Genomic DNA, 22,072 nt, shown 5'->3' with positions numbered 1-22,072 from the left:
AACAATATTTTGCCTACCAACTCATAAAAAAGGGAGACTCTTCAAATTGGCCTTTCTCTTCCCCCACACGCACATTCTCTCTTTTGCCCCTTTGCTGCAAACCCATTCTCCTCGCCATGTTCAGTCGCCTTTTCGTCAAGCCCAAAGACGAGCCTTCCACGCTCTCCACTTTGGACAAGCTCAATGAGGTTCCCCTTCCCTTGCGTTTTCTCCTTTTTTTTTTCCTTTGGTTTTGCTGCCGGTGTGTTTCAGTCGTTTCATCTCCTTTGCGTGTCCGATCTCTGGGCCTCATGCCCCACCGGAATTGGCTTGTGAAACGGTTCTCTCAATCGCGACGCTTCTTTGACATTATGTCCGTTAAAACTATCAATTTGATCTTTGCGATTCACGAGTTCCAGTTTCCGTTCCCAGGAGTCCTTTTAAGGTGAGGTAACTTATGGGACTAACTGATAACTTTATACCCTAAATAACTGTGTTTTTCTAGTCAATCACTTCTCTGCTCAAGAGGTAGGAAACGCGGTTCGTCCTTGGAAAGCAAGTTCCTGAAGCGAACCGATTCATCAAGTGCTCGGACCTTTACGCGTGTGAGGTGCATCTATGTTTAGCGCGGGCTTATAGCATTACCGTATTAACGGTCTGAACCTTCTAGTCATTATCGTTAATGTTCTTGATTGCAAAAAAGGCGTTATTTTTCTGATTGTTTTCTGCTGGTTGGCATCTCAAGCTGTGCGTTGCCATATCAACCAACTTTTCTAAGCGTTTTTTGCATTAGAAATGCTCTTTTGGGAGAGATTGAAATCAAATGCTTTAGCCTTCACAAGCAGTTGTAGCTTGAATGAAGGGGACTACTTTTTGATTAGCCTTCTCCTTTAGTGCTAGCGTCTTAACATGGTCGACACATCCGATGTGTTTGACAAAGACCAGATTGAGAATATTTTCTTAAGCTCAAGGATAATTATTTTTGATTGTATTGTGAAAAGTGGTGGAGTGGGTTGGATCTTCAGAGGCTACCGGTTAAGTTAAATGGACTAAAGTTCAAGGAATTATTACGTGTGTAGTAGTATGTAGAACTAAATTTAGAGAGAGAGAGAGAGAGAGAGAGAGAGAGAGAGAGAGAGAGAGAAGGGGGGGGGGGTAGAGGGATTTTATAAAGACAATGATCTACGAGACAAAAATGAGACTGTGCACGGAAGATCATATTGGAAGATTGACAAGCCTAAGCTTGTCCTCGAAACTAAATTTAACTAAGGCAGGTCCCCATATGATAAGAACTCTTTATATGAGAATGCCAACACGTCTTGGTGGTTAGCTTCTTCTTGAATCTAGATCTAACAAAGGCATACCACTAATCACTCTCCAGATAGGAATCTCAACTCATTTGGGTGGTTTTGGTCCTTCGAGTGCAAAGACTATGCTGATCAACATTTGTGGTATGCTCTTCATCACTGGACTTCATAGGATGCACAAGCGTATGAAATAGACACACACTGTGTCGTAAGTCACCAACGGAAGGTGCATTTATGAGAAGCTTTGTGTGGTCCGTTATTGTACATTGTACACCCTTCTATATGGAACATAACTTTACAAGCAAGTAGACCTTGTTAGGTACACAAAGGTGCGTACATCTTCATAGTTGTTATTTCAATTCAATCTCAATATGCTTCACTCTTCATGTAATCATTAATCAGTCTTTCCTTTTCTCATTGGTTGCTAATGATAATTCCTTACAATGGTTTTGGAGCAAACCTTGGCTTGTGCTAGTAGGGGATGATCTCCACTCCATCTTTGTTGCAGTCTTCAAGTCACCTAACTCCCACATAATCCATTAGCAGCCTCTTTCAAAGAAAGAGCGTCATCTCCTCACATGTGAGGCCCCAAATGAGGATATTGGGGAGAGAGACTTGGAGGAGATAAGATCAAGACGGCCGTTGTTACGTCCATGATTGAACTAACTAGGGTACATGCTTACTAAAGCCCAGACTTGACTAGCCTGGGATCTAGGATTAGATTTAAGGTTAGAGCGTGGTTTGACCAGGGTTAGAAATAAGCCAAGGTGGTGACCAGAGCTAGCATGGTGAGGATAGAACTAGCCCGCTAAAGGCGTGGCGTGGCTGAGTTATACTTGGCAAAGTGAGGCCACAAAGTAAAGTAAATTGACTTTATGCATGCATGCTAAACTTTAAAGTATAGGCTGATAGCCAAGGATAGCCAAGGCCTAGCCTATAAGTATAGCCTAGGGCTCATTCTCAGTGGTCCAAGAAGTGCGCTCCTCCGGATGTAGACCTTGGCGTGGGAGGAGCCACTAGAGGAAAGTGCATATCGTATGGGACGCATGTCTGGACTTCGAGGTCGGTTGGCTCTTTACAGTGGTCTAGACTTGTGGCACGAGGGTGGTTCGATGTACTGAGCATATGGTTGGGAGGTGAGCTGCTAGCTCCAACCCTTATGGATTGTATGTGGATGCGTCCCGTGGAATTGTTTGGACTTTGGCTTGAAGTTGTACCCTACCAGGGTTTGATGTTTACTAGACTTTACCAGGGTTTGATGTTTACTAGACTTGTTTTGGGGCAACTGAAAACTATGGAAACAACCAAATAGCCATGCTCGCCATTAGTAGTAATCTGCCTAGGCGCTTTTGGAGGATAGTCACAACCATTATAGTTGGATAAAAATTGAAGCTACGCACTTTTGAGAAGGTAGGTCCTTGTCGCTTCAGGAGGTGGCATCAAAGAAGTATGATGGAAGTTATGATGAGAGGACCTTTGTTTTCATCTTCCAGAGAGGCTAATTTGTTCCATCGAGCTTTCCCGAGTCTCGAAGGATTGGGATGGGAAGTCTGTTGGCCATGGCAAGGATGTGAAATGCTTAGGAGGGGAGTGTGACATTTCTGAAACTAAAAACTGAAATGTGCTCCTGAAAATAGGGTCGCCTCTTTCTCATAAGGGGTTCCTTTCTTCAAGGCCGAGGGGAATGACGAGAGTTGTTGTCGAGGCTCTGATACCATGTCAATGTTGGACAAATTGATGTAATGGGGGTTGTACCAAGGGGTACAAGGTTAGTATGAGTTTGTGTGTCACCACATGGTGGTTAGTGTGACCAGGTTAGGTGGTAGAAGGTTCTATTAGGCCTGATTGAGAGATCAGTGGAGTAATTTGTGGATCTGGAGGTGCTCTCCCTTGGGCACATGCATTGTATCAGTTGCCCTTATAAGGGCTCTTCTACTCATGAATAAACTACACTTTTGTCATTGTCCATTCACTCCATGTTTCCTTTGCTGTTCCATCATGTGGTATTAGAGCCACCACGTCCTCCTTGAGCCTTACTCTTAGTGCCACGTCATCATCTTCTTCCCAAATCCTTCATTTCTTCCCTCTCTTCTCGCATAATTTTCTTAAGCTTGTTCTTCTGTGAATCATTGTCGACGCCATTTGAGCTCAAGCATCTCCATGCTAGGGCGAACCTCTGGCTAGGAGGAATTAGGCAATAGTTGCTTCCTTTGCTTGTGCCGACACAAAAGACAGTCCACGCTATTTCGTCAAATGCGACCTGTTGGAGCCATGTTTCTCTAATTCCTCTTAGGGGAGGTTGGGCGACACCAAGAGCTATCTTCAGTTCAAATTTGAGGGGAAATGCTCCAGTATTTGAGGCGCAATGGAAGGAAAACCAGTCGAAAATGGCGTGACTCTTTCGAACGACTTGACGTAAAAGGGCACAATTCCTCTCTGGTGGAAGTTCTCTAGTACTAGAGTTTAAAGTGTGCTGCAAAAGCCCTTCTCAAAGTCGCTTCTCTAGTGGGTGAATTTCAGCCTCCAATCTTTCCTTGTTTTTGGATTCAAATTTTGGAGTCTTATGGTTTTGAGGGTTGACCAAGTCAACTAAAATTTGGGGCTTCTCATTTTGACTGAAAGATTTCGCAGTGTTGATAGTGCTTGATACTAGAATTCAGTTATTGGACTTGTGGGAGTCTCATTCATCTACAATACTACTTGGTGTATTTAGAACCTTTCCTTCGTAGCTTTGGTTTTAAATGCTTGCTTCTTGTGGTTCTAGCAATACTCCTTGTGTTAGGAAGATAAAGAAGAAGAGAGCTCCAAAATACACCAATAGGAAGGTCACTAGGCTTCAAGACAAAACTCAAGTCCCTCACTACTATCATCATGCAAAGGACCTTGGTTTTTCAGATTTTATTTCTTGCAATATGTATTTATATAGTGATCCCCCCCCCTTTACCTTTTCCTTCCTCCTTGTAGCACATCGATTGTTTTTGTCGAACGAATCGTGGCGGTGATACCGTTGGTGTGGCCAGAGAGGCTCACATGGCAGCACCCTCAACTCCCGAAGCCGTTAAGGTTCTTCTCTCTCCAGAGGACAAACACCGGGGGAAGAAAGCTGTACAACCACTATAGGACAAGGCAGTAGTACGCAGGATAGTTGGCCTCACGTCAACCAGGAGCCAATTGCGTGATTGGATCCAAGCGAGCTTACCATTGGATGGGGACCACATTCAGGAGGTTACCATCTATGGTAGAGGGGTTTTCCTTTTCGAGCTGAGTTCTGTCAACATCCTTTTGGGCCCTTATCTTGTTTCTCTTATCCCTTGGTACCATGGTTTCACGACTTATGATATGGAGTCGACCCATCATGTACCTCGCTTCCTTGTTACACTTTGTCTCCTGGGGCTCCTCAAGGAGTATAGGTCCATTCTCCACTCCATTGGGGGAGCCTTTGGCACGGTTTTGGAGCGGCCTCCTCAGACGGTTGCTTCAATGGTTGTAGATGATGGGGTCCCCAAGCTCAGGTTGATTGTGGAGTGTCCGGAGACTCTCTTGGAGGAGATCCTTCTAGAGACATTGGATGGTGGTGAGTTCAGACAGCGGATAGAGATCTCAGGTTTGCCACGGCAGTGTTGATGGTGTAGGCAGATGGGACACCTGGCGAGAGATTGTAGGAGAGGTCAGGGCAAGGATGCTCGTAGTTGCGCCTTGAGCAGCGGAGTGCTCGCCCAAAGGGAGTGCAGCATGGGACATGCTAGTGGATGGAATCCTAGACACCTTGGGAGGGTTGCTTGGCTCATGAAGGGGGCGCATGCGTTTTCAATTGACCCCACCACTCCGGCCTATTGGATTCACGGCCAGACAGTGACCAGGATCGAGGCACACAAGCCAGTTCCTCCTAGAGGGGTGCGGCTTGTACCACGTCCAGAGGATAGTGTGTAGGAGATAGTGGCTAGCATCACTTCTTGGCATACCTGGGTCGCCCGCTCTAATTGGGTGATGGGAGGCCAGCAGACTACTCCGGTGGCCACTTTAGTTGCCATCTGGTAGGATATCATTTACACGCTACGTGCTATATGGGAGCGTGGGACTTCAAGATTTAGAGCAACTGTCGAAAGGTACGCGTGTTTCTGCAAGGCATCGCTTGCAGGCTCCTTCTATGTTTTCACAGAGAGAGGCATCCATTGGTCATATAGTCCGCCATTGTGGTTATTAGACCCTGTTCCAGAGACTCTCTAGGCAGTATGTTGAGAGCTCAGGAAACATGTTCAGGCGGCCTTTGTTATCTTGTTCCCATGATCAGCACCTTCTTGTTTTTACTGATTTGTATGATAGTTTTTGGACTTGCTTAGTGAGCGACATAGCTGATGTCACTAGTGGAGGAGATGAGGATGAGGCGGGATATCTAGAGGGGAGCATGGGGAAAGGGATTGTTCATTTCTTACCACGCAATGATGATGTTGAGGTAAATGGATTTCCACCAAAGGTGGGTACTTCCTAGCTTGCTAGCATGGTAAGTAAGCTGTCCAAGACCATGGATATTGGTGGACTTCAATGGACGTGGGGGGAATTATGAGGTATGTATTATTCGATGATTCTAGTTCTTTGCCTTGGTGTATTTGGTGTTTTTGCGTGTTAGAGTCATGCTATGTAGTATAGTGGAAGTGCGGTTCAATAATTTGTTTGGTTAAGACTTGGAATTTTAATTAGCCATGTATAGAAAATTGAGAACAACGTAAACTTTAACAAATTCACATAAATATCAGCAATAGAAAATAAAAAGTGGAACATAGACACCACTTTGGTTGAGAATGAGGATTACCTCTTGTTAGAGCTATGCCTTGAACTTCTGTATTCTATTAAATGCTTGATTTTGATTACAATGGTAATCCAAAACTTTGGATGGAACTAAGTAAACATAAGAGAAGCTGAACATATGTAAATGGTCACAACCAACTCCTTGACAACATAGGAGTGAATCGATATGTATTATTTGAACAAAAAATGCCACCGATTCTTAATGAAGCAAAGAACGTAGATTCTGCTGAGTAGATGCTAAAACTCAGCCAAAGAGGATGGCTGAACCAATAATCTTCAAGAACCTCGTACAAATTTCCCACGCAAACATTGTCACAATCACTATACCAGTTAATGGCATCAATATCACCCGTAATATAGTAAGAACCAACTCCATCGTAAACTAGAAATCATCCTAGGAGCAATTGGTGGCTTCCAGGTGCAAGTTTTGAATTTGAACTTTCCAAGTGCATGTTTTGAATTTGAAATAGCAAGCTGAACTAAAATCGGTGATTCTATGCTAAAAACAGGAGCCTTTTCAAGACGGGCAAGTAGATGGCCTTAGATTTCATTGTAAAGGGTGAAATAAGGTAGTCAACTTTCTATTGGGTTATATTGTGTTATGAGGTGAACATATCGAAGCAAATCTTGCAGGAAACACCTTGTAATGGAGAAATTGAGCTTGAAGGTAGTTGTACAACAAGAGCACCTTGAGGAAGCAAGAGAGCAAGGTGGAAGTTGCAGCAAGCAAGAATGGAAGGAGGAGATGGCTGGTTGGTTGGAGCAAGAAGATGCATTTGCTCAAGCAAGAAGGAGCAAGAAATTAGGCGCATATATTTTTCTAAGCAATTGAAAGCCAAACTTCAATGGGGAGTCTAAAACACATTGGAGGTACAAATTGTGGTCTCACACCTCCATCTTGTCTACCATTCTAGTCAGTGCCCTAAGCCCTTATAATTTATGGCATCTTTACATGTCCAAACATATATTTCTTTTCTTTTTCAACAAAGTGGCCTAGATGCAATAATTACTTCCTACAACATTGCTGTACTTGATTAGGGGTATTGTTGAGAAAGAAAGAAAGAAAGAGAGAGAGTTTATTTTAAGTCTTTGAAAGACCGAAATGTCTATGAGATTGAAAAAAAGCAACTACAATAAAAGCGAAGGTATGGAGTCTCTAAAGTGGGCATCCACACCCAGGCTGATATTTGAGACGAGAATAATAAATAGAGAAATGCATTGCGGTGTCTCTGTGGAAGGGTTCATATAGCCAGGCATTGTTGTCCGCATGAGAATGAAGAGGGGATCCCCGTCAGTGAGTAGTCGGTCAACTGCCAGAGAGAGAGAGAGAGAGAGAGAGAGAGAGAAATTTTATTAGAGTCTTTGGAAGACCGATGGGTCTATGAGACTGAAAGAAAACTTGATACAAATCACAGTAAGGGTGGAGCTACTAAAACGAGCATCATCATGAGAGAGAGATTTCATTCAACAAAGCTACATCTTTGTGAAAGTGGAGAGAGAAAGAAAGAAAGAAAGAAATGGTACTCTCTTTGGGAGGCCTTGCGAACGTGAGAGACAAAGTACAAATAAAGGGTAACTCATATAAGTCAATGTGGGTTGAGGCAAAGGGCTCACTAGAGCCCTTGCTGAGTGCTATGCTCTGGAGCTCAGAAAACTCAAAATTTAAAATCTAGTACTCAAAAGTACTACTCAAAATACATAGCCAGGTGCCATGGTGGATCTCTTGTGGGCTGCGAAGATGTCTCGTATTTGTGTCTATCGGGTTGTCTTTTGTTGTGGTGGGGGGCGTGGTCTCCATGATCTCTGTATGTAGGTCATATCACGAGTTACACCTCGACTTGGGTGATTCCCTTTGAGTATGGTGGGGATGGGCTGAACCTCCATCGTGCGTGGTCTCTATGTCCTTGGCTCCACCACTGTGTGCCGTCTCTTCTTGTAGATTGATGCTGTCATCATGTCGGCTATCTCCTCCTCTACTTCACACTGTCAGAGAGAGAGAGAGAGAGAGAGAGAGAGAGAGAGAGAGAGAGAGAGAGCATCACAAGCCTACAATTTAGGTCTCTATTGCAAAATGAAGATAAAGACGCTCTTCTTGCAATCTTGCACATGGAACTTTTCAATACTGTTTGCATCTTTTCAAAATTTTATGCCTAGACAGGCGTGTATGAGTCTAGGATTTACATTCTATTTCTATTTTTATTCTTAAAATTATAATATATTATATTATTTGTATTTTTCTCATCTACTCATAATTTTGTCTAAGTTTGTTACAAACTCCCTTCTTTCCTTTATGCTTTTGCTTGACTAGATATGTTCTAGTCTTATTGAAGGTTTATGTTTCATGTCAAATTCTATAAATAAGTCACGTTTTGGCTTTGTGATGAAGTTGCCATTGCTACCTATGACTATAAGATCATCTACATACAAAAGTGCAATGATGATGGCTTCGTAGCATATTGTATGATTTGCACATAATTTTGTGTAGCCCAAAAGAGCAAAGTAATTGTCAATACTGCTTTACTGGTTTCTAGATGCTTGCTTCAAGACATACAAATTATTTTTGAGTTTTCTTGACTTTCTTTTCATTTTCTTTCCTTTTTCCACATATCCTTATGGTTGATGCGTGTATACCTCTTCATTTATCTATCCATTTAGAAATGCATTTTTTACATCTAGTCGATACATGTCCCACTTGTTGATGCTTGCCGATTACACAAAAAATCTTATGGAATCCATTCTTCTGGGAGCATTAATCTTTGCCATGTTGATGTGCAAACCTTTTGCAATTAGTCGGGCTTTGTACTTTTCAATAATTTCATTTGGAGTATCCTATACTTTGTAAATCCATTCGTTGGCTATGGCTTTCTTACATGGTGGCAAGTTACATGACCCCCACATATTATTCTTGTATAATACATCCATTTGTTCATTCACAGCTCTTTGTCATTCTTGCTTTTGGACTGCGCGTTCACTCTTTTGTTTGCATTTTATTATCATCAGGTCATAATTGGTACTGTCAAGTTCAGTAGCTTCCATATGTCAACCTCTTTGCTTGCTTTCTCTCTCTTGTTGACCTTTTGAGTTCTTGTAATTTTGCAGGTTCTTCCGCTTGGTCTTGTTGTTTCTCAATATTTGTGTTTATGCATCTTGGGCTTGTTGTTACAATCATTTATTGTGCCTTTGATGTTTTCCACTCTGAATCTTCATTAAGTACAATATCTTGAGATAATGTTTTTCTGTTGATTGGATCAAATGGCTTGTAAGCTTTGTCGCGTTTATTATGGTGAACCATAATGCATTTTCTTGATTTGACATCTCTTTCTCGTGCATATGCTATGAAGCTCGTTCAGTGTTGGCACTGAACTGCTATCCTTTTTTACAAGATTCTTATAATCCTCTCCAAGTCCATCGAGCCCAGACTAAATTGTTTCACAAGTTATTGCTACTTGAATTTTGATGTCTTTGATCCTTATCACATGAGACATTACTTTGTCGGAGGCTGTGCTTGACATGAATTTTTAGTGTTAGAATTCTTGAGGTATTCTTTGATTCATACAATGTTGCAAACATGTCCCATGCTTCTTTTTATGTCTTGATCATGTTTAGCTGTCCAAGCATTAGATGTGGTGAATAGTACATTCAGTAATGACTTTAGATGACCGAGTTATGATGAGACATGTGCAAAATAGTGATCGGAACTGGTGTTTTGACTAGCCCTAGTGCTGGGTCTTGGATAGTAGAAATTATAGTGGTTGGGGGGCAGTGTAGAGGAGGTGGAGTGGGAATCTTTGCAAGGTGGTGGATTGGTCAGTCTGAGTGGTGTGCCATGATGTTAGTGTTCTATATGCTTGAACGACAGAAGAGTCTATTCGTCAACGACACGAGCACTCGTACGATCTTTTGGGTGAGCAGATAAGTATAGGATCTTGCTGTATCTTGTTTGTATTTCTTCTTTGAATGAGTCTTGTCCATTTGCATGTGGGATAGGGCTGTGCTAAGTCAATTGGTAGCAAGGTCATAAACTCCCAATGTTTATGGTAATGCGCTTGTAGTGTTTTATTGGTGCATTTTCTTAAGCATTAGTTAAACAAGTGTATCGAGACACTGAGTTTGGATATAGATTAGTCGTTTAGAGCAGATTGTTCTGAAGATCTATTCTCGCCAAATGCAGTCGACCTGAGATTGGCCAGGTAGGTGATCCACTTGATCAGGTCTGTCTAGTTCTCTCCTCTTTTTCACTCTAATGTAGGTATTTACTGTTGATCCTACTGGGGATATCCACTCATCATGAGCCACCTTCTCCTGTGTGTTCTCTTTACAATAAAGAATTCAGGATGGTCCTTTACCTCTAGGCTTCTTATCGGTAAAGCATGGCGTGCTTGAGAGAATGCTTGTGAGAGGCATGCACTCGAAAATACATATTTTAAATGTCTTCTTCCAACTTTGAGAACAAATTCTGGCCAGATTTGGAGACTGCTTCTAAGATTTTTCCATTTATTACATTAAAAGATAAAAGATCCTGACCAACCCTTAAGGTCCCAGCCAGATAGATATTGATTTTGAGCTTCAATGGCTCAGATGTGCTTGCAGATTGAGTGAACTATTGGACAATAATGATGCCTTCTGAAGCTTCACCTCAGAGCAGATAGTATAATCTGGCTAGGGCTTCTTTTTTAAAAAAAACTAGGAATTTTTAAGCGTAGTGCTCATGCTTCTTTTAACTGCAAGAAATTCCTGTTTTCTGATTCACGTGTTCAATATCTCCTTGTGATTTTTCTAGACCCTTGAGATGCTGGAGAAAAAAGAAAAAATGCTGCAGAAGAAAATATCAGCAGAGATTGAGAAGGCAAAAGAGTATACTCGAGTAAAAAATAAAAAAGGTGCCTTTATATTATACTTGTGTTCCCAAGCCGATCTTTCTTCAAAACGATTTTACAGCAATGCTTTTCAACTGAAAAGTAATCCTTTGAGATGGTGTTTGTGTTCTGCTGTCCGTGGTTGGCTCCTGTTGCAGCGGCAATTCAGTGCTTGAAAAAGAAGAAGTTGTATGAGTCACAAGTGGAGCAGCTTGGCAATTTTCAACTTCGAATACATGACCAGGTTGGAACAATTTTGGTTTAAAATTTTTCCTCACAAATGTACAGGAATGAATGGAAGAAGAGCTAGGTAGGGGTTGCAAATAATTTCACAGTATAAATTATTGTTTAGGCTTGTCATTGAGATGGTCCAATTAAGGTATTTAGACATGGCATTGAGAGGTGTGCTACTTGGCATTTAAGTGCCGAAGCCTGAATCTATTTCTCATCAACAGTTCCATCATTATGCTGCATGGTTTTGATGTACATGTTGTCTCATAGTAGTTGTTGTCTTTGTTTTCCCCCTCGGAGAAGGGGGTCGGGGGTGCTGGAAAGGGGGATGTCTATACTTATCCGAAGAGCGGAAAGTTTGAAGTCTATGAGATGAAAGATATTTCTGTCATGCATATGCAAGTGACTTAATTTCAAAGGGGAGAAAAGATGAGGGATGCTATGCATCCTGTGCCACATCTTTAGTGCACCTGCAATACGTATTGTTCTCATGTTTGTGACCTAATGTGTGATGCCTTATTTAGTTGCTTGTTTTGATCTGTGGCATCTGATTAAAAGGGAGTGAACATACCTTAGAAGAGATATCTTGTCTATTGCAGGTGCAACTATGGAATAAGGAAATGAACAGGCCATTGAAAAACGTTTCTGATCATAATAGTTTTTATTGATAGTGAATTTGTTAGATTGTTATGACGTATTTATGCCCATGCATTTAGCATTTCTGCACTTTCGTGTGTTTTTTGTTTCTCAGATGATCTTGTTAGAAGGAGCCAAGGCTACAACAGAAACAGTGGATGCGCTTCGCAGTGGTGCAAAAGCTATGAAGGCCATACAAAAAGCAACGTAAGTTTGTAGACCTTACAGGCTATTTGGAAAATAAATTTGTAGGTCTCACAGTTGTTTTGTAATTTCATTCTCTTCCTTGCAAGTTTTGGGAATGATACAATGTTTTGCCCCAATGATCAACCCAAGGTGGGCTGCAAGGGATAGACGTATCCTCTGCACTTCCAGTATCGTATGCAAAATATGTTCCAGATGGATAAGTGAGGAGTAGAGGCAGGAAGAATTAGGGGTTTCCTTCTTTTTTGTTCAAACTGTTTGGTGTGCTGATCCCTCTTCCTAAATTTCAGAAGGTAAGAGTGAGTAGAAGAGGCAGACAAACTTAATCTCTGGTATCTCTCTTGTTTGTTCGAACTTGAATCAAAAGCTCTCCCTTTGTATGGCTTGGATATACCAGGATCGACAGATGTTTTGGATCTCACAAAATTTGAATTGGCTTTATCTCTTCTACAGCCATATGCTGCAAGAGACTGCAATTAGATTTGAGTCCTGAGAAAACTTCCCTTGTTGACTAGGCAGGTAGAGCAGAGTGTCGTACGTTTCAGCTATTTGACCATTGCTTAGTTTGTGGTCAAGAGAGGCCTTAGGCATTTTACCTTAAGGCTTTGAGCCTTCATGGTTGACTAGTTAAAGGTGATATAAAAGGTTTTTGTTTTTGGTCTTACATGATGCAGTTATACACTATCATATTTTATTTAATACCTTGGAACTTTTTGGTCTCCAAAAAAGTTGCTTACATGGAGACCAGTGCTCTAAGAGATAATGGGAGCCTGCTGTACAATGTGAGCCAAAAAAAGGGCTGGATGCTGATGCCCTAAATGGGGTATATATGTACTCGTACCATCGTGAAATCCATGAAAGGAACTAATATTGAGGTGGGGAGTACTGCTCTGCCGATAGTGTACCATAATGCACCCAAATGCAGCGGGAATAACTATCTACCGACCACTACGAGAGACATGCCCCTTCAAGGCTAGGGTTAGTTTGCTAGGAATTGTTGAAGTAAGAAAGTGGCTCAAGGACAAAGAGAATCCAGCAAAGCCAAACAGGATGTAGGAAGGCAGAAGTAGCAAACATAATCAAGGAGGACGTGTTTGTTGGCCGGGTGATTCCAAACTTAACCCATGTGGGTTGCGATTGGTACGTGGACAATGGTGCACAAAGCATGTGTTAAACGCTTGGGAGTGGTTCCAGATCCACGTGGGAGTGGGTTTCAAATCCAATGTCACAGTGGGTGACAACCAAATTTGTTCCATCAAGGGAATCAAAATGGAACCGTGCCATTTAAGACTGGTACCGGGGAGGAGAAAGTACTCAAAGCAGTACTCTACCTCTCGGATCTATGCAAGAATCTGCTCTCCATGAGCTAGCTTGCAAGAAATGGGATGAATGAGGTTTGGACGAAGATGACATTGTCATTCGGTTCAAAGCCACAGGGGTAGAGATTCGTGGAGTAGAGATGAAGGTCTCTACAGGATCAGTGCGCTGATGGTGTGGGACAATGGAGATGCCTCAAGCATGTGGCATGAGAGACTCGTTCTTGTTGAATATCCGATTGTGGACGCCCTGCAAAGATCGAGGATGATAGTCAGGCTCCCATCATTTCTAGGCAGCCACGAAGCCTATTCAGCTTGTATGGTAGGCAAGCAACAACGTGATTCGTTCTCGATGGTGGCCATGAATTGGGCCATCGTAGCATTGGAGTTGGTTCATTTAGACATATGTGGGCCGATGTCGATAAGTTCTCTTGTTGGACCAATGTATTTCTTCGTGTTCATTGACGACTTTTGTCGGACGACGTGGATATATACTTTATCCAAGAAGTGTCAAGCCTTTAATAATTCAGGGAATGGAGGGTGAAGGTTCAACGTGAGACCAGGAAGAGGCCGAGGATGCTTTGTACAGACAGAGGGGGCAATTTACGTTGATGGAATTTGACAGGTATTGCAAGCAGATCGAGATCAAGGCGATTGACAACGGCTAAGACATCCCAACAAAATGGGATGGCAAAAGAAAAGAACCAAGTGATTGGTAAGATGGGGCTGAGCATGTTGAGAAGAATTTCAACATTCCTATTGGGCCGTAGCAAGAGCTATACCATCTTGTTGCTTTATCCACTACCTTAGCAAATATGTGAGTTGCCTCATGAATGTTCATCATATCATTATCAATTTCACAAATACTTGTGAAGCCAACCTTCAATAATGTTGAATTTCTATTCTTTATATGACTTGCATATTTCTTAGGCCTATAATTTGCATGGCCGTTTGAGTTTAGTTTTTTCTAATGTTTGAACCCAGTTCCATCAGTCCTTATCTTTTTCTTGCTTGTCAGTGAGTGCATGCATTACTTTTCGCAACCCTTCGTGACTTTGATTAGTTTACAGTTGTTGGATCATTATTTGTTGCAATGCATCCTCTAGCTTCCCGATTTAGTCTCACGTGCCAGTGGGCACGATTTTACATGTATTGGGCAGACCCCTATCGTATGGGATACACATGAGGTTTCAACTTTAATGTCCATTTGAATATCATTTTCGATTTCAATGTCATAGTAGCTAGTCTCTGCTATATGTGATGGAGTTTATGGTTTTCAATCTTATGAGTGACTATCGTGAGATTGAAACTGCACTATGTTGTGTTTTTAGAGGATGAGTTTGGGAATGTTCTTGGATTCATCTAGGTATATAAAATTATAATATGTATATCAGTTCAAAAACCTTTGGGAAACCATTGAAAGTATAAGCAAATTGCAAACCAGAATGTAACTAACTCAAAGCCGAGTTGCAATAAAAGACTAGTTCCAACTTCTATGTCAGTTGTTTTTTGACTGGGCGTGTTTCGCCTGGAATGGCTTCACAAAAAGTATTGCTTGTGTTTCATTTGCTGATCGCTTGCATAAGTGGCTCGTTTCCTTCAATTGTTTCTTCACAACATGATAATCTACTAACCTCGCTTTGTATTCTTATCCCAAGCTTTAACTTCTACCCATACGATAATCATGTAAAATGCCATTCACACCTCACAACCAATGCGCTATCACATTTTGCTGAGGTGCTTTGATGTTTAGTTCATTGAGGAAGATGTAGCGTCTTGTGGGACCTTAGATATACTTGGTTGACAACCAGATGATGTATGTTGTCACCACTGCTTTGCTATGATCAAATAGATACCCAACCACGAACAAACGATTCACTTTGCTCAATACAAGCAAGAAGAAGCAAGCATAGAGGGATCTGGGGTGTGCCTCGTACCGTTAGAGGCGTTTGGAAATGCCTCTTACGTGTAAGAGGTGTCTAATTTATGTAAACAATTTTTTCTTTTTACTAGTTTCTATTTGGGTTGATGATTGGTCAATGATGCTAATTGGTTATATAGTGTTCATAGAATCATTGCTAACTTTTCTCTGAGTATATGTACACGTCTTGTGAATCTATGATATTTTTTAAGTCTACTCCCCCTCTTCGTGAAAAGATAAAGAATATAAAAAAGCCTAACGCCTCTTATGTCTGTTACCATTATGGAAGCGAGTGATTTGCGGCTGACTGCAGTAGGCACAAATTCTCATACCACATCATCAATGATCTAGAGCGAATGCACATCGTCTCAATGATTGCAGTTCAACACAATCTGTTTGTCGACCAATTTCACTCACCTACCGCTACGCAATCTACTACATAACAACTATGCAGACATTAGCATCAATTTGTTGGCTCTAGACAATGGATAAGAAACCCATACTCATAGTGCACATGCAAGTCGCACTCAAGCCTATCCTGTGACTCTGAAACCAAAATGTCACACAAAGGTAAAAAAGGGGCTGAACCTGAAAATGCAAACTCACAAGTTAATGAGACTACGTCTCTACCCAGCCAACATGACCCTTCCTGAACCCCCTTGTGCTTCACAACGTAGAGAACACACAGGTTCTAGAGTTATCCCCTTGGCCCTAGACCTCCCCACACTTAGCATCTTGCCAAGTGTCATCCACTCATGACCTTGCCTTTTCTGCCTCTTAGCTGTTCTGTATTAAGGCTGTTTTATTGAACTTAGTTGAAGTCCGACCTCAAAGTGTGTACAATATCTGTCTAGATGCAAGCTAGGGTAAGAGTAGGGTGGACTTGGATGCCATCTATAGCATTTCTACATCTGGATCTCCAAATGTGCCAAGTAGCGATACTAGCAATAATCTCCCAATTCCTGTCCATTGATGTGGGTGGAGGCCTGAAGTGAGAGTCAAGAAAAGTGTCAAGTTGACATTAATCTACAATATATGATCCAACAGGAAGTTGAAGAGTAGAGTTGCCTCTCATAGAAAACCCGAGGGCCTTTCAAAGAAATCTAAGCCATGAAGCCCCGAGTAATGAGCAAAGTGGAGGAACAAAACGTATCCATAAGTCCTGCAATCCCAGCCCTAGTAACCCTATCATGTTTGTACTCCAAGAGGCAATGCTTTGACTAGCTCAAGGTGTGCCCCTGAAATAACATACTCGCTGAAAGACCTAAATAACACACCCTTGGACTGCACTGAGAATACCATGGTGTCCCCGCCTATGTCCCACATACGGCCATCAACATGTAGTGGAATACCTGTACTCAAGAAAGCCCCTGTCCACCTAATGTGTCTATGCTGTCCCTCATGTGCAGTGGCCTAATTTCGTTGTGTCATCTAAGTGATTCTTCTACTATCAAAGAGATGACTTACCAAAAGAGTTTTTGTGTTCTTTAAGGAGGTCCTTATTGTTGGAAAGGTCACCTCCCCATCTGTAAGCCCCCAAATGAGGTGAGCGTGGGGGAGGGAGACCTAGGGCAGAAGATGCCCAGAGAAGAGAGAGAGAGGGGGCTGCCACATGGGCAGCACCTCACAAGAGAAGAAGGCTGCAAAGGACGGAACCTGTGGAAGGAGCAGAAGGTGGGGACAGCAAGCCCTAGATCTGACCTGGCAGGGCGCGATGATGTCAGCAGCAGTACGGTTCAGTACAGCGCTGCGCACGTGGCTGGAGAAGAGCCTGGCAGAGGGCAGAACCAGCAGCAGCAGGGTGAACAGGCGCTGACATGGCTGGGGCCTGGTGGAGCAGCAAATGGGGCTGCCAGTGGGCAGTGGCATGCCTTATATAGGGCTGGGCCCTTGCCTAGATTGGAGGGCCAAAGGCCCTAGAAGTGTGGGGCCAAAAGCCCCGGGTTGTGAGCCCTTAAAGGGCTGGACCAGCCACAGTCTGGTTGGCCAGATTAGGGCAGGCTGGTCGGTTTTTTGACAGGCCCCTAGGCCTATAAAAGGAGAGGCTTGATGCCTCATTTATATATCCAGCAGCCAGCAGTTCCAGGGCAGAAAGGAGCAGCAGGAAGCCTACTCTCTGGGCCTATCTATGGGAGGTGAGAGAGTGCAACAGGTGCTGCAGACTTAGCTTTAGGGAGAAGCTGGACCTTGGCTGTCTTCTAGGGCAGCAAGGTGCTGAGATCATCATACCTTCTGGAGCAGCCATTCACAAGCAGGTTGGAGCAGTGGAACAGGGACCTGTGTGCTGCAGACAAAGCTTGGCAGGGGCTGCCCACCTAGGCTGATTCACAAGCAGTAAGGTGGAGAAGAACACACTGGACGGAAAGTCTACAGAAGCTCAAGGTGGAGCACACGGACTCGAGTCTAGAGATAGCCGGCAGATAGGAGAAGGACCTTGTGGTTAGATCAGAGGACCACACCATTGGTGGGACTCTGGATCTATCTCTTTTGTATTGTGTCCATAGTTTTGGACGGAAATATATAAGTTTTGGTGTCTTCTATATCTAGCTGGTTCATTGTCTATTGATGAGTCTGCACATCTATGTGATGCACATTAAGTAAAGAAGTTTGTGATTCTACATCCCACACGCACACTGTGTGAGCTTCTGGGCATTACTATAACTCTTCCGCTGTGTGTACCCTCTGTTGGGTCATTTCTAACACTTAGAAGCTTTCCAAGACCCCATAGAGGAAGCAAGGCCTCTCTCTCATTGGGACCACTGCATATAACTTGAAGCATCCAAAGGTCTACCAAGTCATCCAAGACGGACGTATTTCATTTTTGTTACAAAAAAAGACGGACTTATTCCACATGTCTAGCTCCCTATCAACGTGATCTTGTAAAACGAGAAGAGTCCCTCAAAGAAACCCTGAAGCTAATGCCAAGCTCTCGTAGTAGAATAGGAAGACATCTTGAGATCTGGGTGATAAGGATCTAGGGAGTGCTCTCTAATAAAATTTTTGTTTAGTATCAATTCTAAAAACTTCTGGCAGAGGTTCCTTGAGCGGCGAGCCCCATCCCCTCTCATGGACACCAAAACTTGGCACTCATATGCACACTTAGGTCTTGTGAGTGTCAAATACTATTCCTTTCAATGCATAAAAGAGGAAGAACCAGAAACTTATAAAAGCAGTTCAAGATGAGCCGAAAGCTAGCACAATACTAACACTTTTTTGCAAAGTATGCCAGAAATAGCCAACTAGCTTTACAAGTGCGGCAGTTGATATTGTGCATCAAATACATTAAAACATTTCGTGGTCTCTCTAAAGACTGTTGTCAACTGATTCATCCGAGGTCATGTCACATTCTAACTGGAATGTAACATTCAGGTTCTTGCAAGTCAGTTTTGGATGCGCATTGCGTCCATGTAAATACGTGCGGAAATGCAAACAATTTTTCAGCTTAGAAATGCTAAAAACTTGATTTTGTCTTTTAGCAGCTTTCAAATCCACATGTGTGGATTTCCCTTGCACTTTTCAGCTGCTCCCTACTCCTTCCACCTACACATGACCTCAGCTTCGCAAAGGGGTTGTAGAAATAGATGTAGATATCGTAATTTCAATGATACTTTCTGCACATTGACTCCCTTACTGGCTTCTTTGCTCTAGGATTAGAAATAAAATTGATTTAGAGAGAAACTCCTCAGCTACAGCTGCAATCCTGCTGCAAATTGCTTTGATAACAGTTTAAGATGAGAGAGAGAGAGCAGATTGAACGAGAGAGAGTAATCTTGTCCACGGATGTTGATTGATTCATGAGAGGTTTTGGATGGAGCATAAGTCTGGAAGCTTGAGCATATTGTATATCATCAAGAGATCTATACTTGCAAGGAAAACTGCAAATATAAGAATTTCAAGCTCCTCTACTTGGAATCCTTTATGTTGCTGTCAACGGCTGAAAAAGTGTGGGGGACTCCTACAAATTGTCATTTAAATATGCTTGGGGCAGATAAAGTTTGCTTTGGATGCTTTGGTCAACCTAGTCAAGGTTGGTCAATGCGATCAACATGATACCATACTAACATAAGTATAATCCTTGGATAATTTTAGCCTTAACCATTGCCTTGGGTTATGGGTCAAGCTACTCATTTGATTAATCTATTGAATTGTTGATAAGATAAAATAATGTTTTCTTACTTCAACACTCACATAATGTCCACCATTGCCTTAATGCTACTGTTGGCTAATAAACATGAAAGGAAGGCTAAATCAGGGGCATGACCCCTCCTTGGGTTACTAGGTGATGCACAATACACTACTTTGCTATCTTGCATGCTCATTCTCCGGGCCATATGCCGAGATACTTGCATGATTGCCAATTTTTGTTCTTGTCTGTGTGCCATGTGTGCACGTAGTGTGTGCGCATTTGAGTGCATGCATGTGTGCATGTGACTGTAACACATTGAGAGAGAGAGAGAGAGAGAGAGAGAGAGAGAGAGGTTCTTTTGTCTTTTCTCAAAGGAAGGCATGCCTTGGGGTTTTTCAGGAACATTGATGACGTTGATAAAACAATGGACGAGATAAATGAACAGACTGAAAATATGAAGCAAATCCAAGAAGCTTTATCTGCACCTATAGGTAGTGCAGCAGATTTTGATGAGGTAAGTCTCCTTTTAAATGTGACTAAGGCATGATACAGCCAAAAGGTTTTTAAAGTTGACTTCAATAAGACTTCAATTTTTATGTGAGACAGGATGAGTTGGAGGCAGAATTGGAGGACCTAGAAGGAGCTGAACTTGAAGAGCAGCTTCTACAACCTGCAACTTCGTTGCCGCCCACAAAATTACCAGCTGTACCTGCTACACCTGGCTACGCGAGCCAGGCACGTCCACAACGAGTGCAACCTCAAAATACTGCAGAAGAAGATGAGCTTGCTGCATTGCAAGCAGAAATGGCCTTATAAAAGGGTAATCAAAATCTCATTTTGCTGTAGGTTGTCCTTTAAGTCGTATTTTGAGATTGATAATTTGAGACGTCCAGGGTTGGGTCGTACATGTGCAGGATCTAATGTGTTTGCTGCTTCATGTTTGTTCACAGCAGCATATCAAAATCCCAAACTTACAGCTTCCTGTGTCTAGGAGGCAACTTGACATGGGATAAAGTGGGTCACGAATAGCTAAGGTCGTTGTCTAATTATTCCAGGAACGTGTGCCATCTCTGAATTGTCCAACTTCAATATTTGCAATCTGGGCCTCAATTCTCTACTGATGGTGGCTCAACATTCTTGTTGTCAATCACACCTACTTATATTGTTTGTATATTACTTTCCATCTTAAGGGTGGAGATAAATCTGAATTTTTCGAGAGGAGGTTTACAAGAAATGTTTTAAAGCTTGCAGTTCAATACATTCTCAAATTTTCGGCCGTATCGGTCAACTGTACTGAATTCTTTAGGAAGGATTAGCTGAACGGAGTAGACAGTTTTGTAAATATAGAAGGACGAAGTCTGTGACTGTACTGTTATCATGTATTCAGGATATAAATTCAATCATAATGCAGCTTATGCTTTTGATATTCAAGTCACGAGGATTGGTTATGAATGGGTATTATTCTTTGGAACTCAAAAAGTCTTAACAAGTTTATCTGCATGTGTTCACCGTGATCAAGTATTGCCAATTTTGTAGTCTCAAAGACTGTCTCCGTCTCTCTTTATCTATTCCCTCAGATCTTCCATTTAGAATGGTTGTATATTTTGCCATATACCTTACAGAGCTTGAAGTTCTCTTTGAAAATGACATGTTATCACAGTGGACACCCCACACAACTCCGTTCTTTGAGTCGGTGAAACGCACAGACCAGGTCCGATATGGCCAGATGGAAGCTGAGCTAAAAGGACAAGGTCAATCAAGCAAAAACCACTCAAGATCAGGTGCGTTGCCCTATCAGCTAGATCGTCCAAGCAATTTTTTCTTAGAATTGCTCATCTAGGAGAGTAAATTGATATTGTATAGTCTTCACAAGCATTTGTAGCTTGAATGAAGAAAATGCCCTTCTCCTTTGGAATGCTGAAAGAAACCCAATACGGAAACCTTTGGATGCTCAGTATGTGTTGGTGTGTGGATGTGTATTTATGAGAGCATATGTGTATACTATGGTCTATACCCACCGTTGGGCATTGGTGATGTCGTGGGGATGACTGTCATGAGATTGAAATTGCACAATGTGTTGTGTTTTTAGAGAATGAGTTTGGGCATGTTTTTGGATTCATCTAGATATAAGTTTGACGTTGTGTAGTTTTCGTCCATGTTGCGTCTTGCTGATATTGTAATAAATTCTTTCTATCTTAAGGTGCTTTGCTCTATGAGCTAGATTGGCTAAGCATTTTTTGCTTAGAAATGCTCGTTTGTCCGTGGGATTGTGAAAGAATATATCTGAGTTTTGACTATCTCTTTCTCCGTCTCTCTGAGTGTTGTATGAGATAGATTGGGAGTGAGTGATTCTATCCTCTATTTTCAACATGGTATCAGAGCTAGGTTCACAGCTCTAGATCGAAGTACCTCAGCAAGTAGGCGACTCCAATCGACACTTAGGTTTGTTGCATTGTCAAGTTCTCCATTGTAAATTCAGTTTATTATTCTTTATTACAGCAAGGATGGAGGACAAAGATTCTATTGTTGCCTCTTTAGCTCCCTCTCTTCTTTCCTCTAGATTCTTGTCATTCATCATCTCGAACTTCGGAGAGTCAGGGAAGCTAGACGGGTCAGACTACCCGATTTGAAAGATGAAAATCCGGAGCCTTCTAGTGGCTCGGAAGTTGTGGAAGCTAACAATGGGGGTG

General features: G+C 42.2%; 1 protein-coding gene across 2 annotated transcripts; it reads left to right on the top strand.

Moving 5' to 3' along the window:
- Positions 1-20,807, top strand: LOC147896799 (vacuolar protein sorting-associated protein 32 homolog 2-like). Of its 2 annotated transcripts, none has more exons than XM_087381234.1 (7): positions 1-188; positions 10,873-10,972; positions 11,107-11,192; positions 11,931-12,022; positions 19,782-19,896; positions 19,989-20,202; positions 20,336-20,807. In XM_087381234.1, the coding sequence occupies exons 1-6, from the start codon at positions 117-119 to the stop codon at positions 20,196-20,198; spliced, it is 675 nt and encodes a 224-aa protein (XP_087237360.1). In that variant the 5' UTR covers positions 1-116; the 3' UTR covers positions 20,199-20,202; positions 20,336-20,807. The 2 variants fall into 2 exon arrangements, with proteins under 2 accessions (XP_087237360.1, XP_087237361.1); XM_087381235.1 differs by having other exon boundaries at positions 6-188; positions 20,333-20,806.
- The last annotated feature ends 1,265 nt before the right edge of the window (positions 20,808-22,072 follow it).

Source organism: Dipteris shenzhenensis, chromosome 11 (assembly GCF_047967505.1).
Source record: "Dipteris shenzhenensis isolate YYH24624 ecotype China chromosome 11, Dip_SZ_1.0, whole genome shotgun sequence".
Classification (NCBI taxonomy): domain Eukaryota; kingdom Viridiplantae; phylum Streptophyta; class Polypodiopsida; order Gleicheniales; family Dipteridaceae; genus Dipteris; species Dipteris shenzhenensis.
This window is presented reverse-complemented; position numbering and strand designations above follow the sequence as displayed.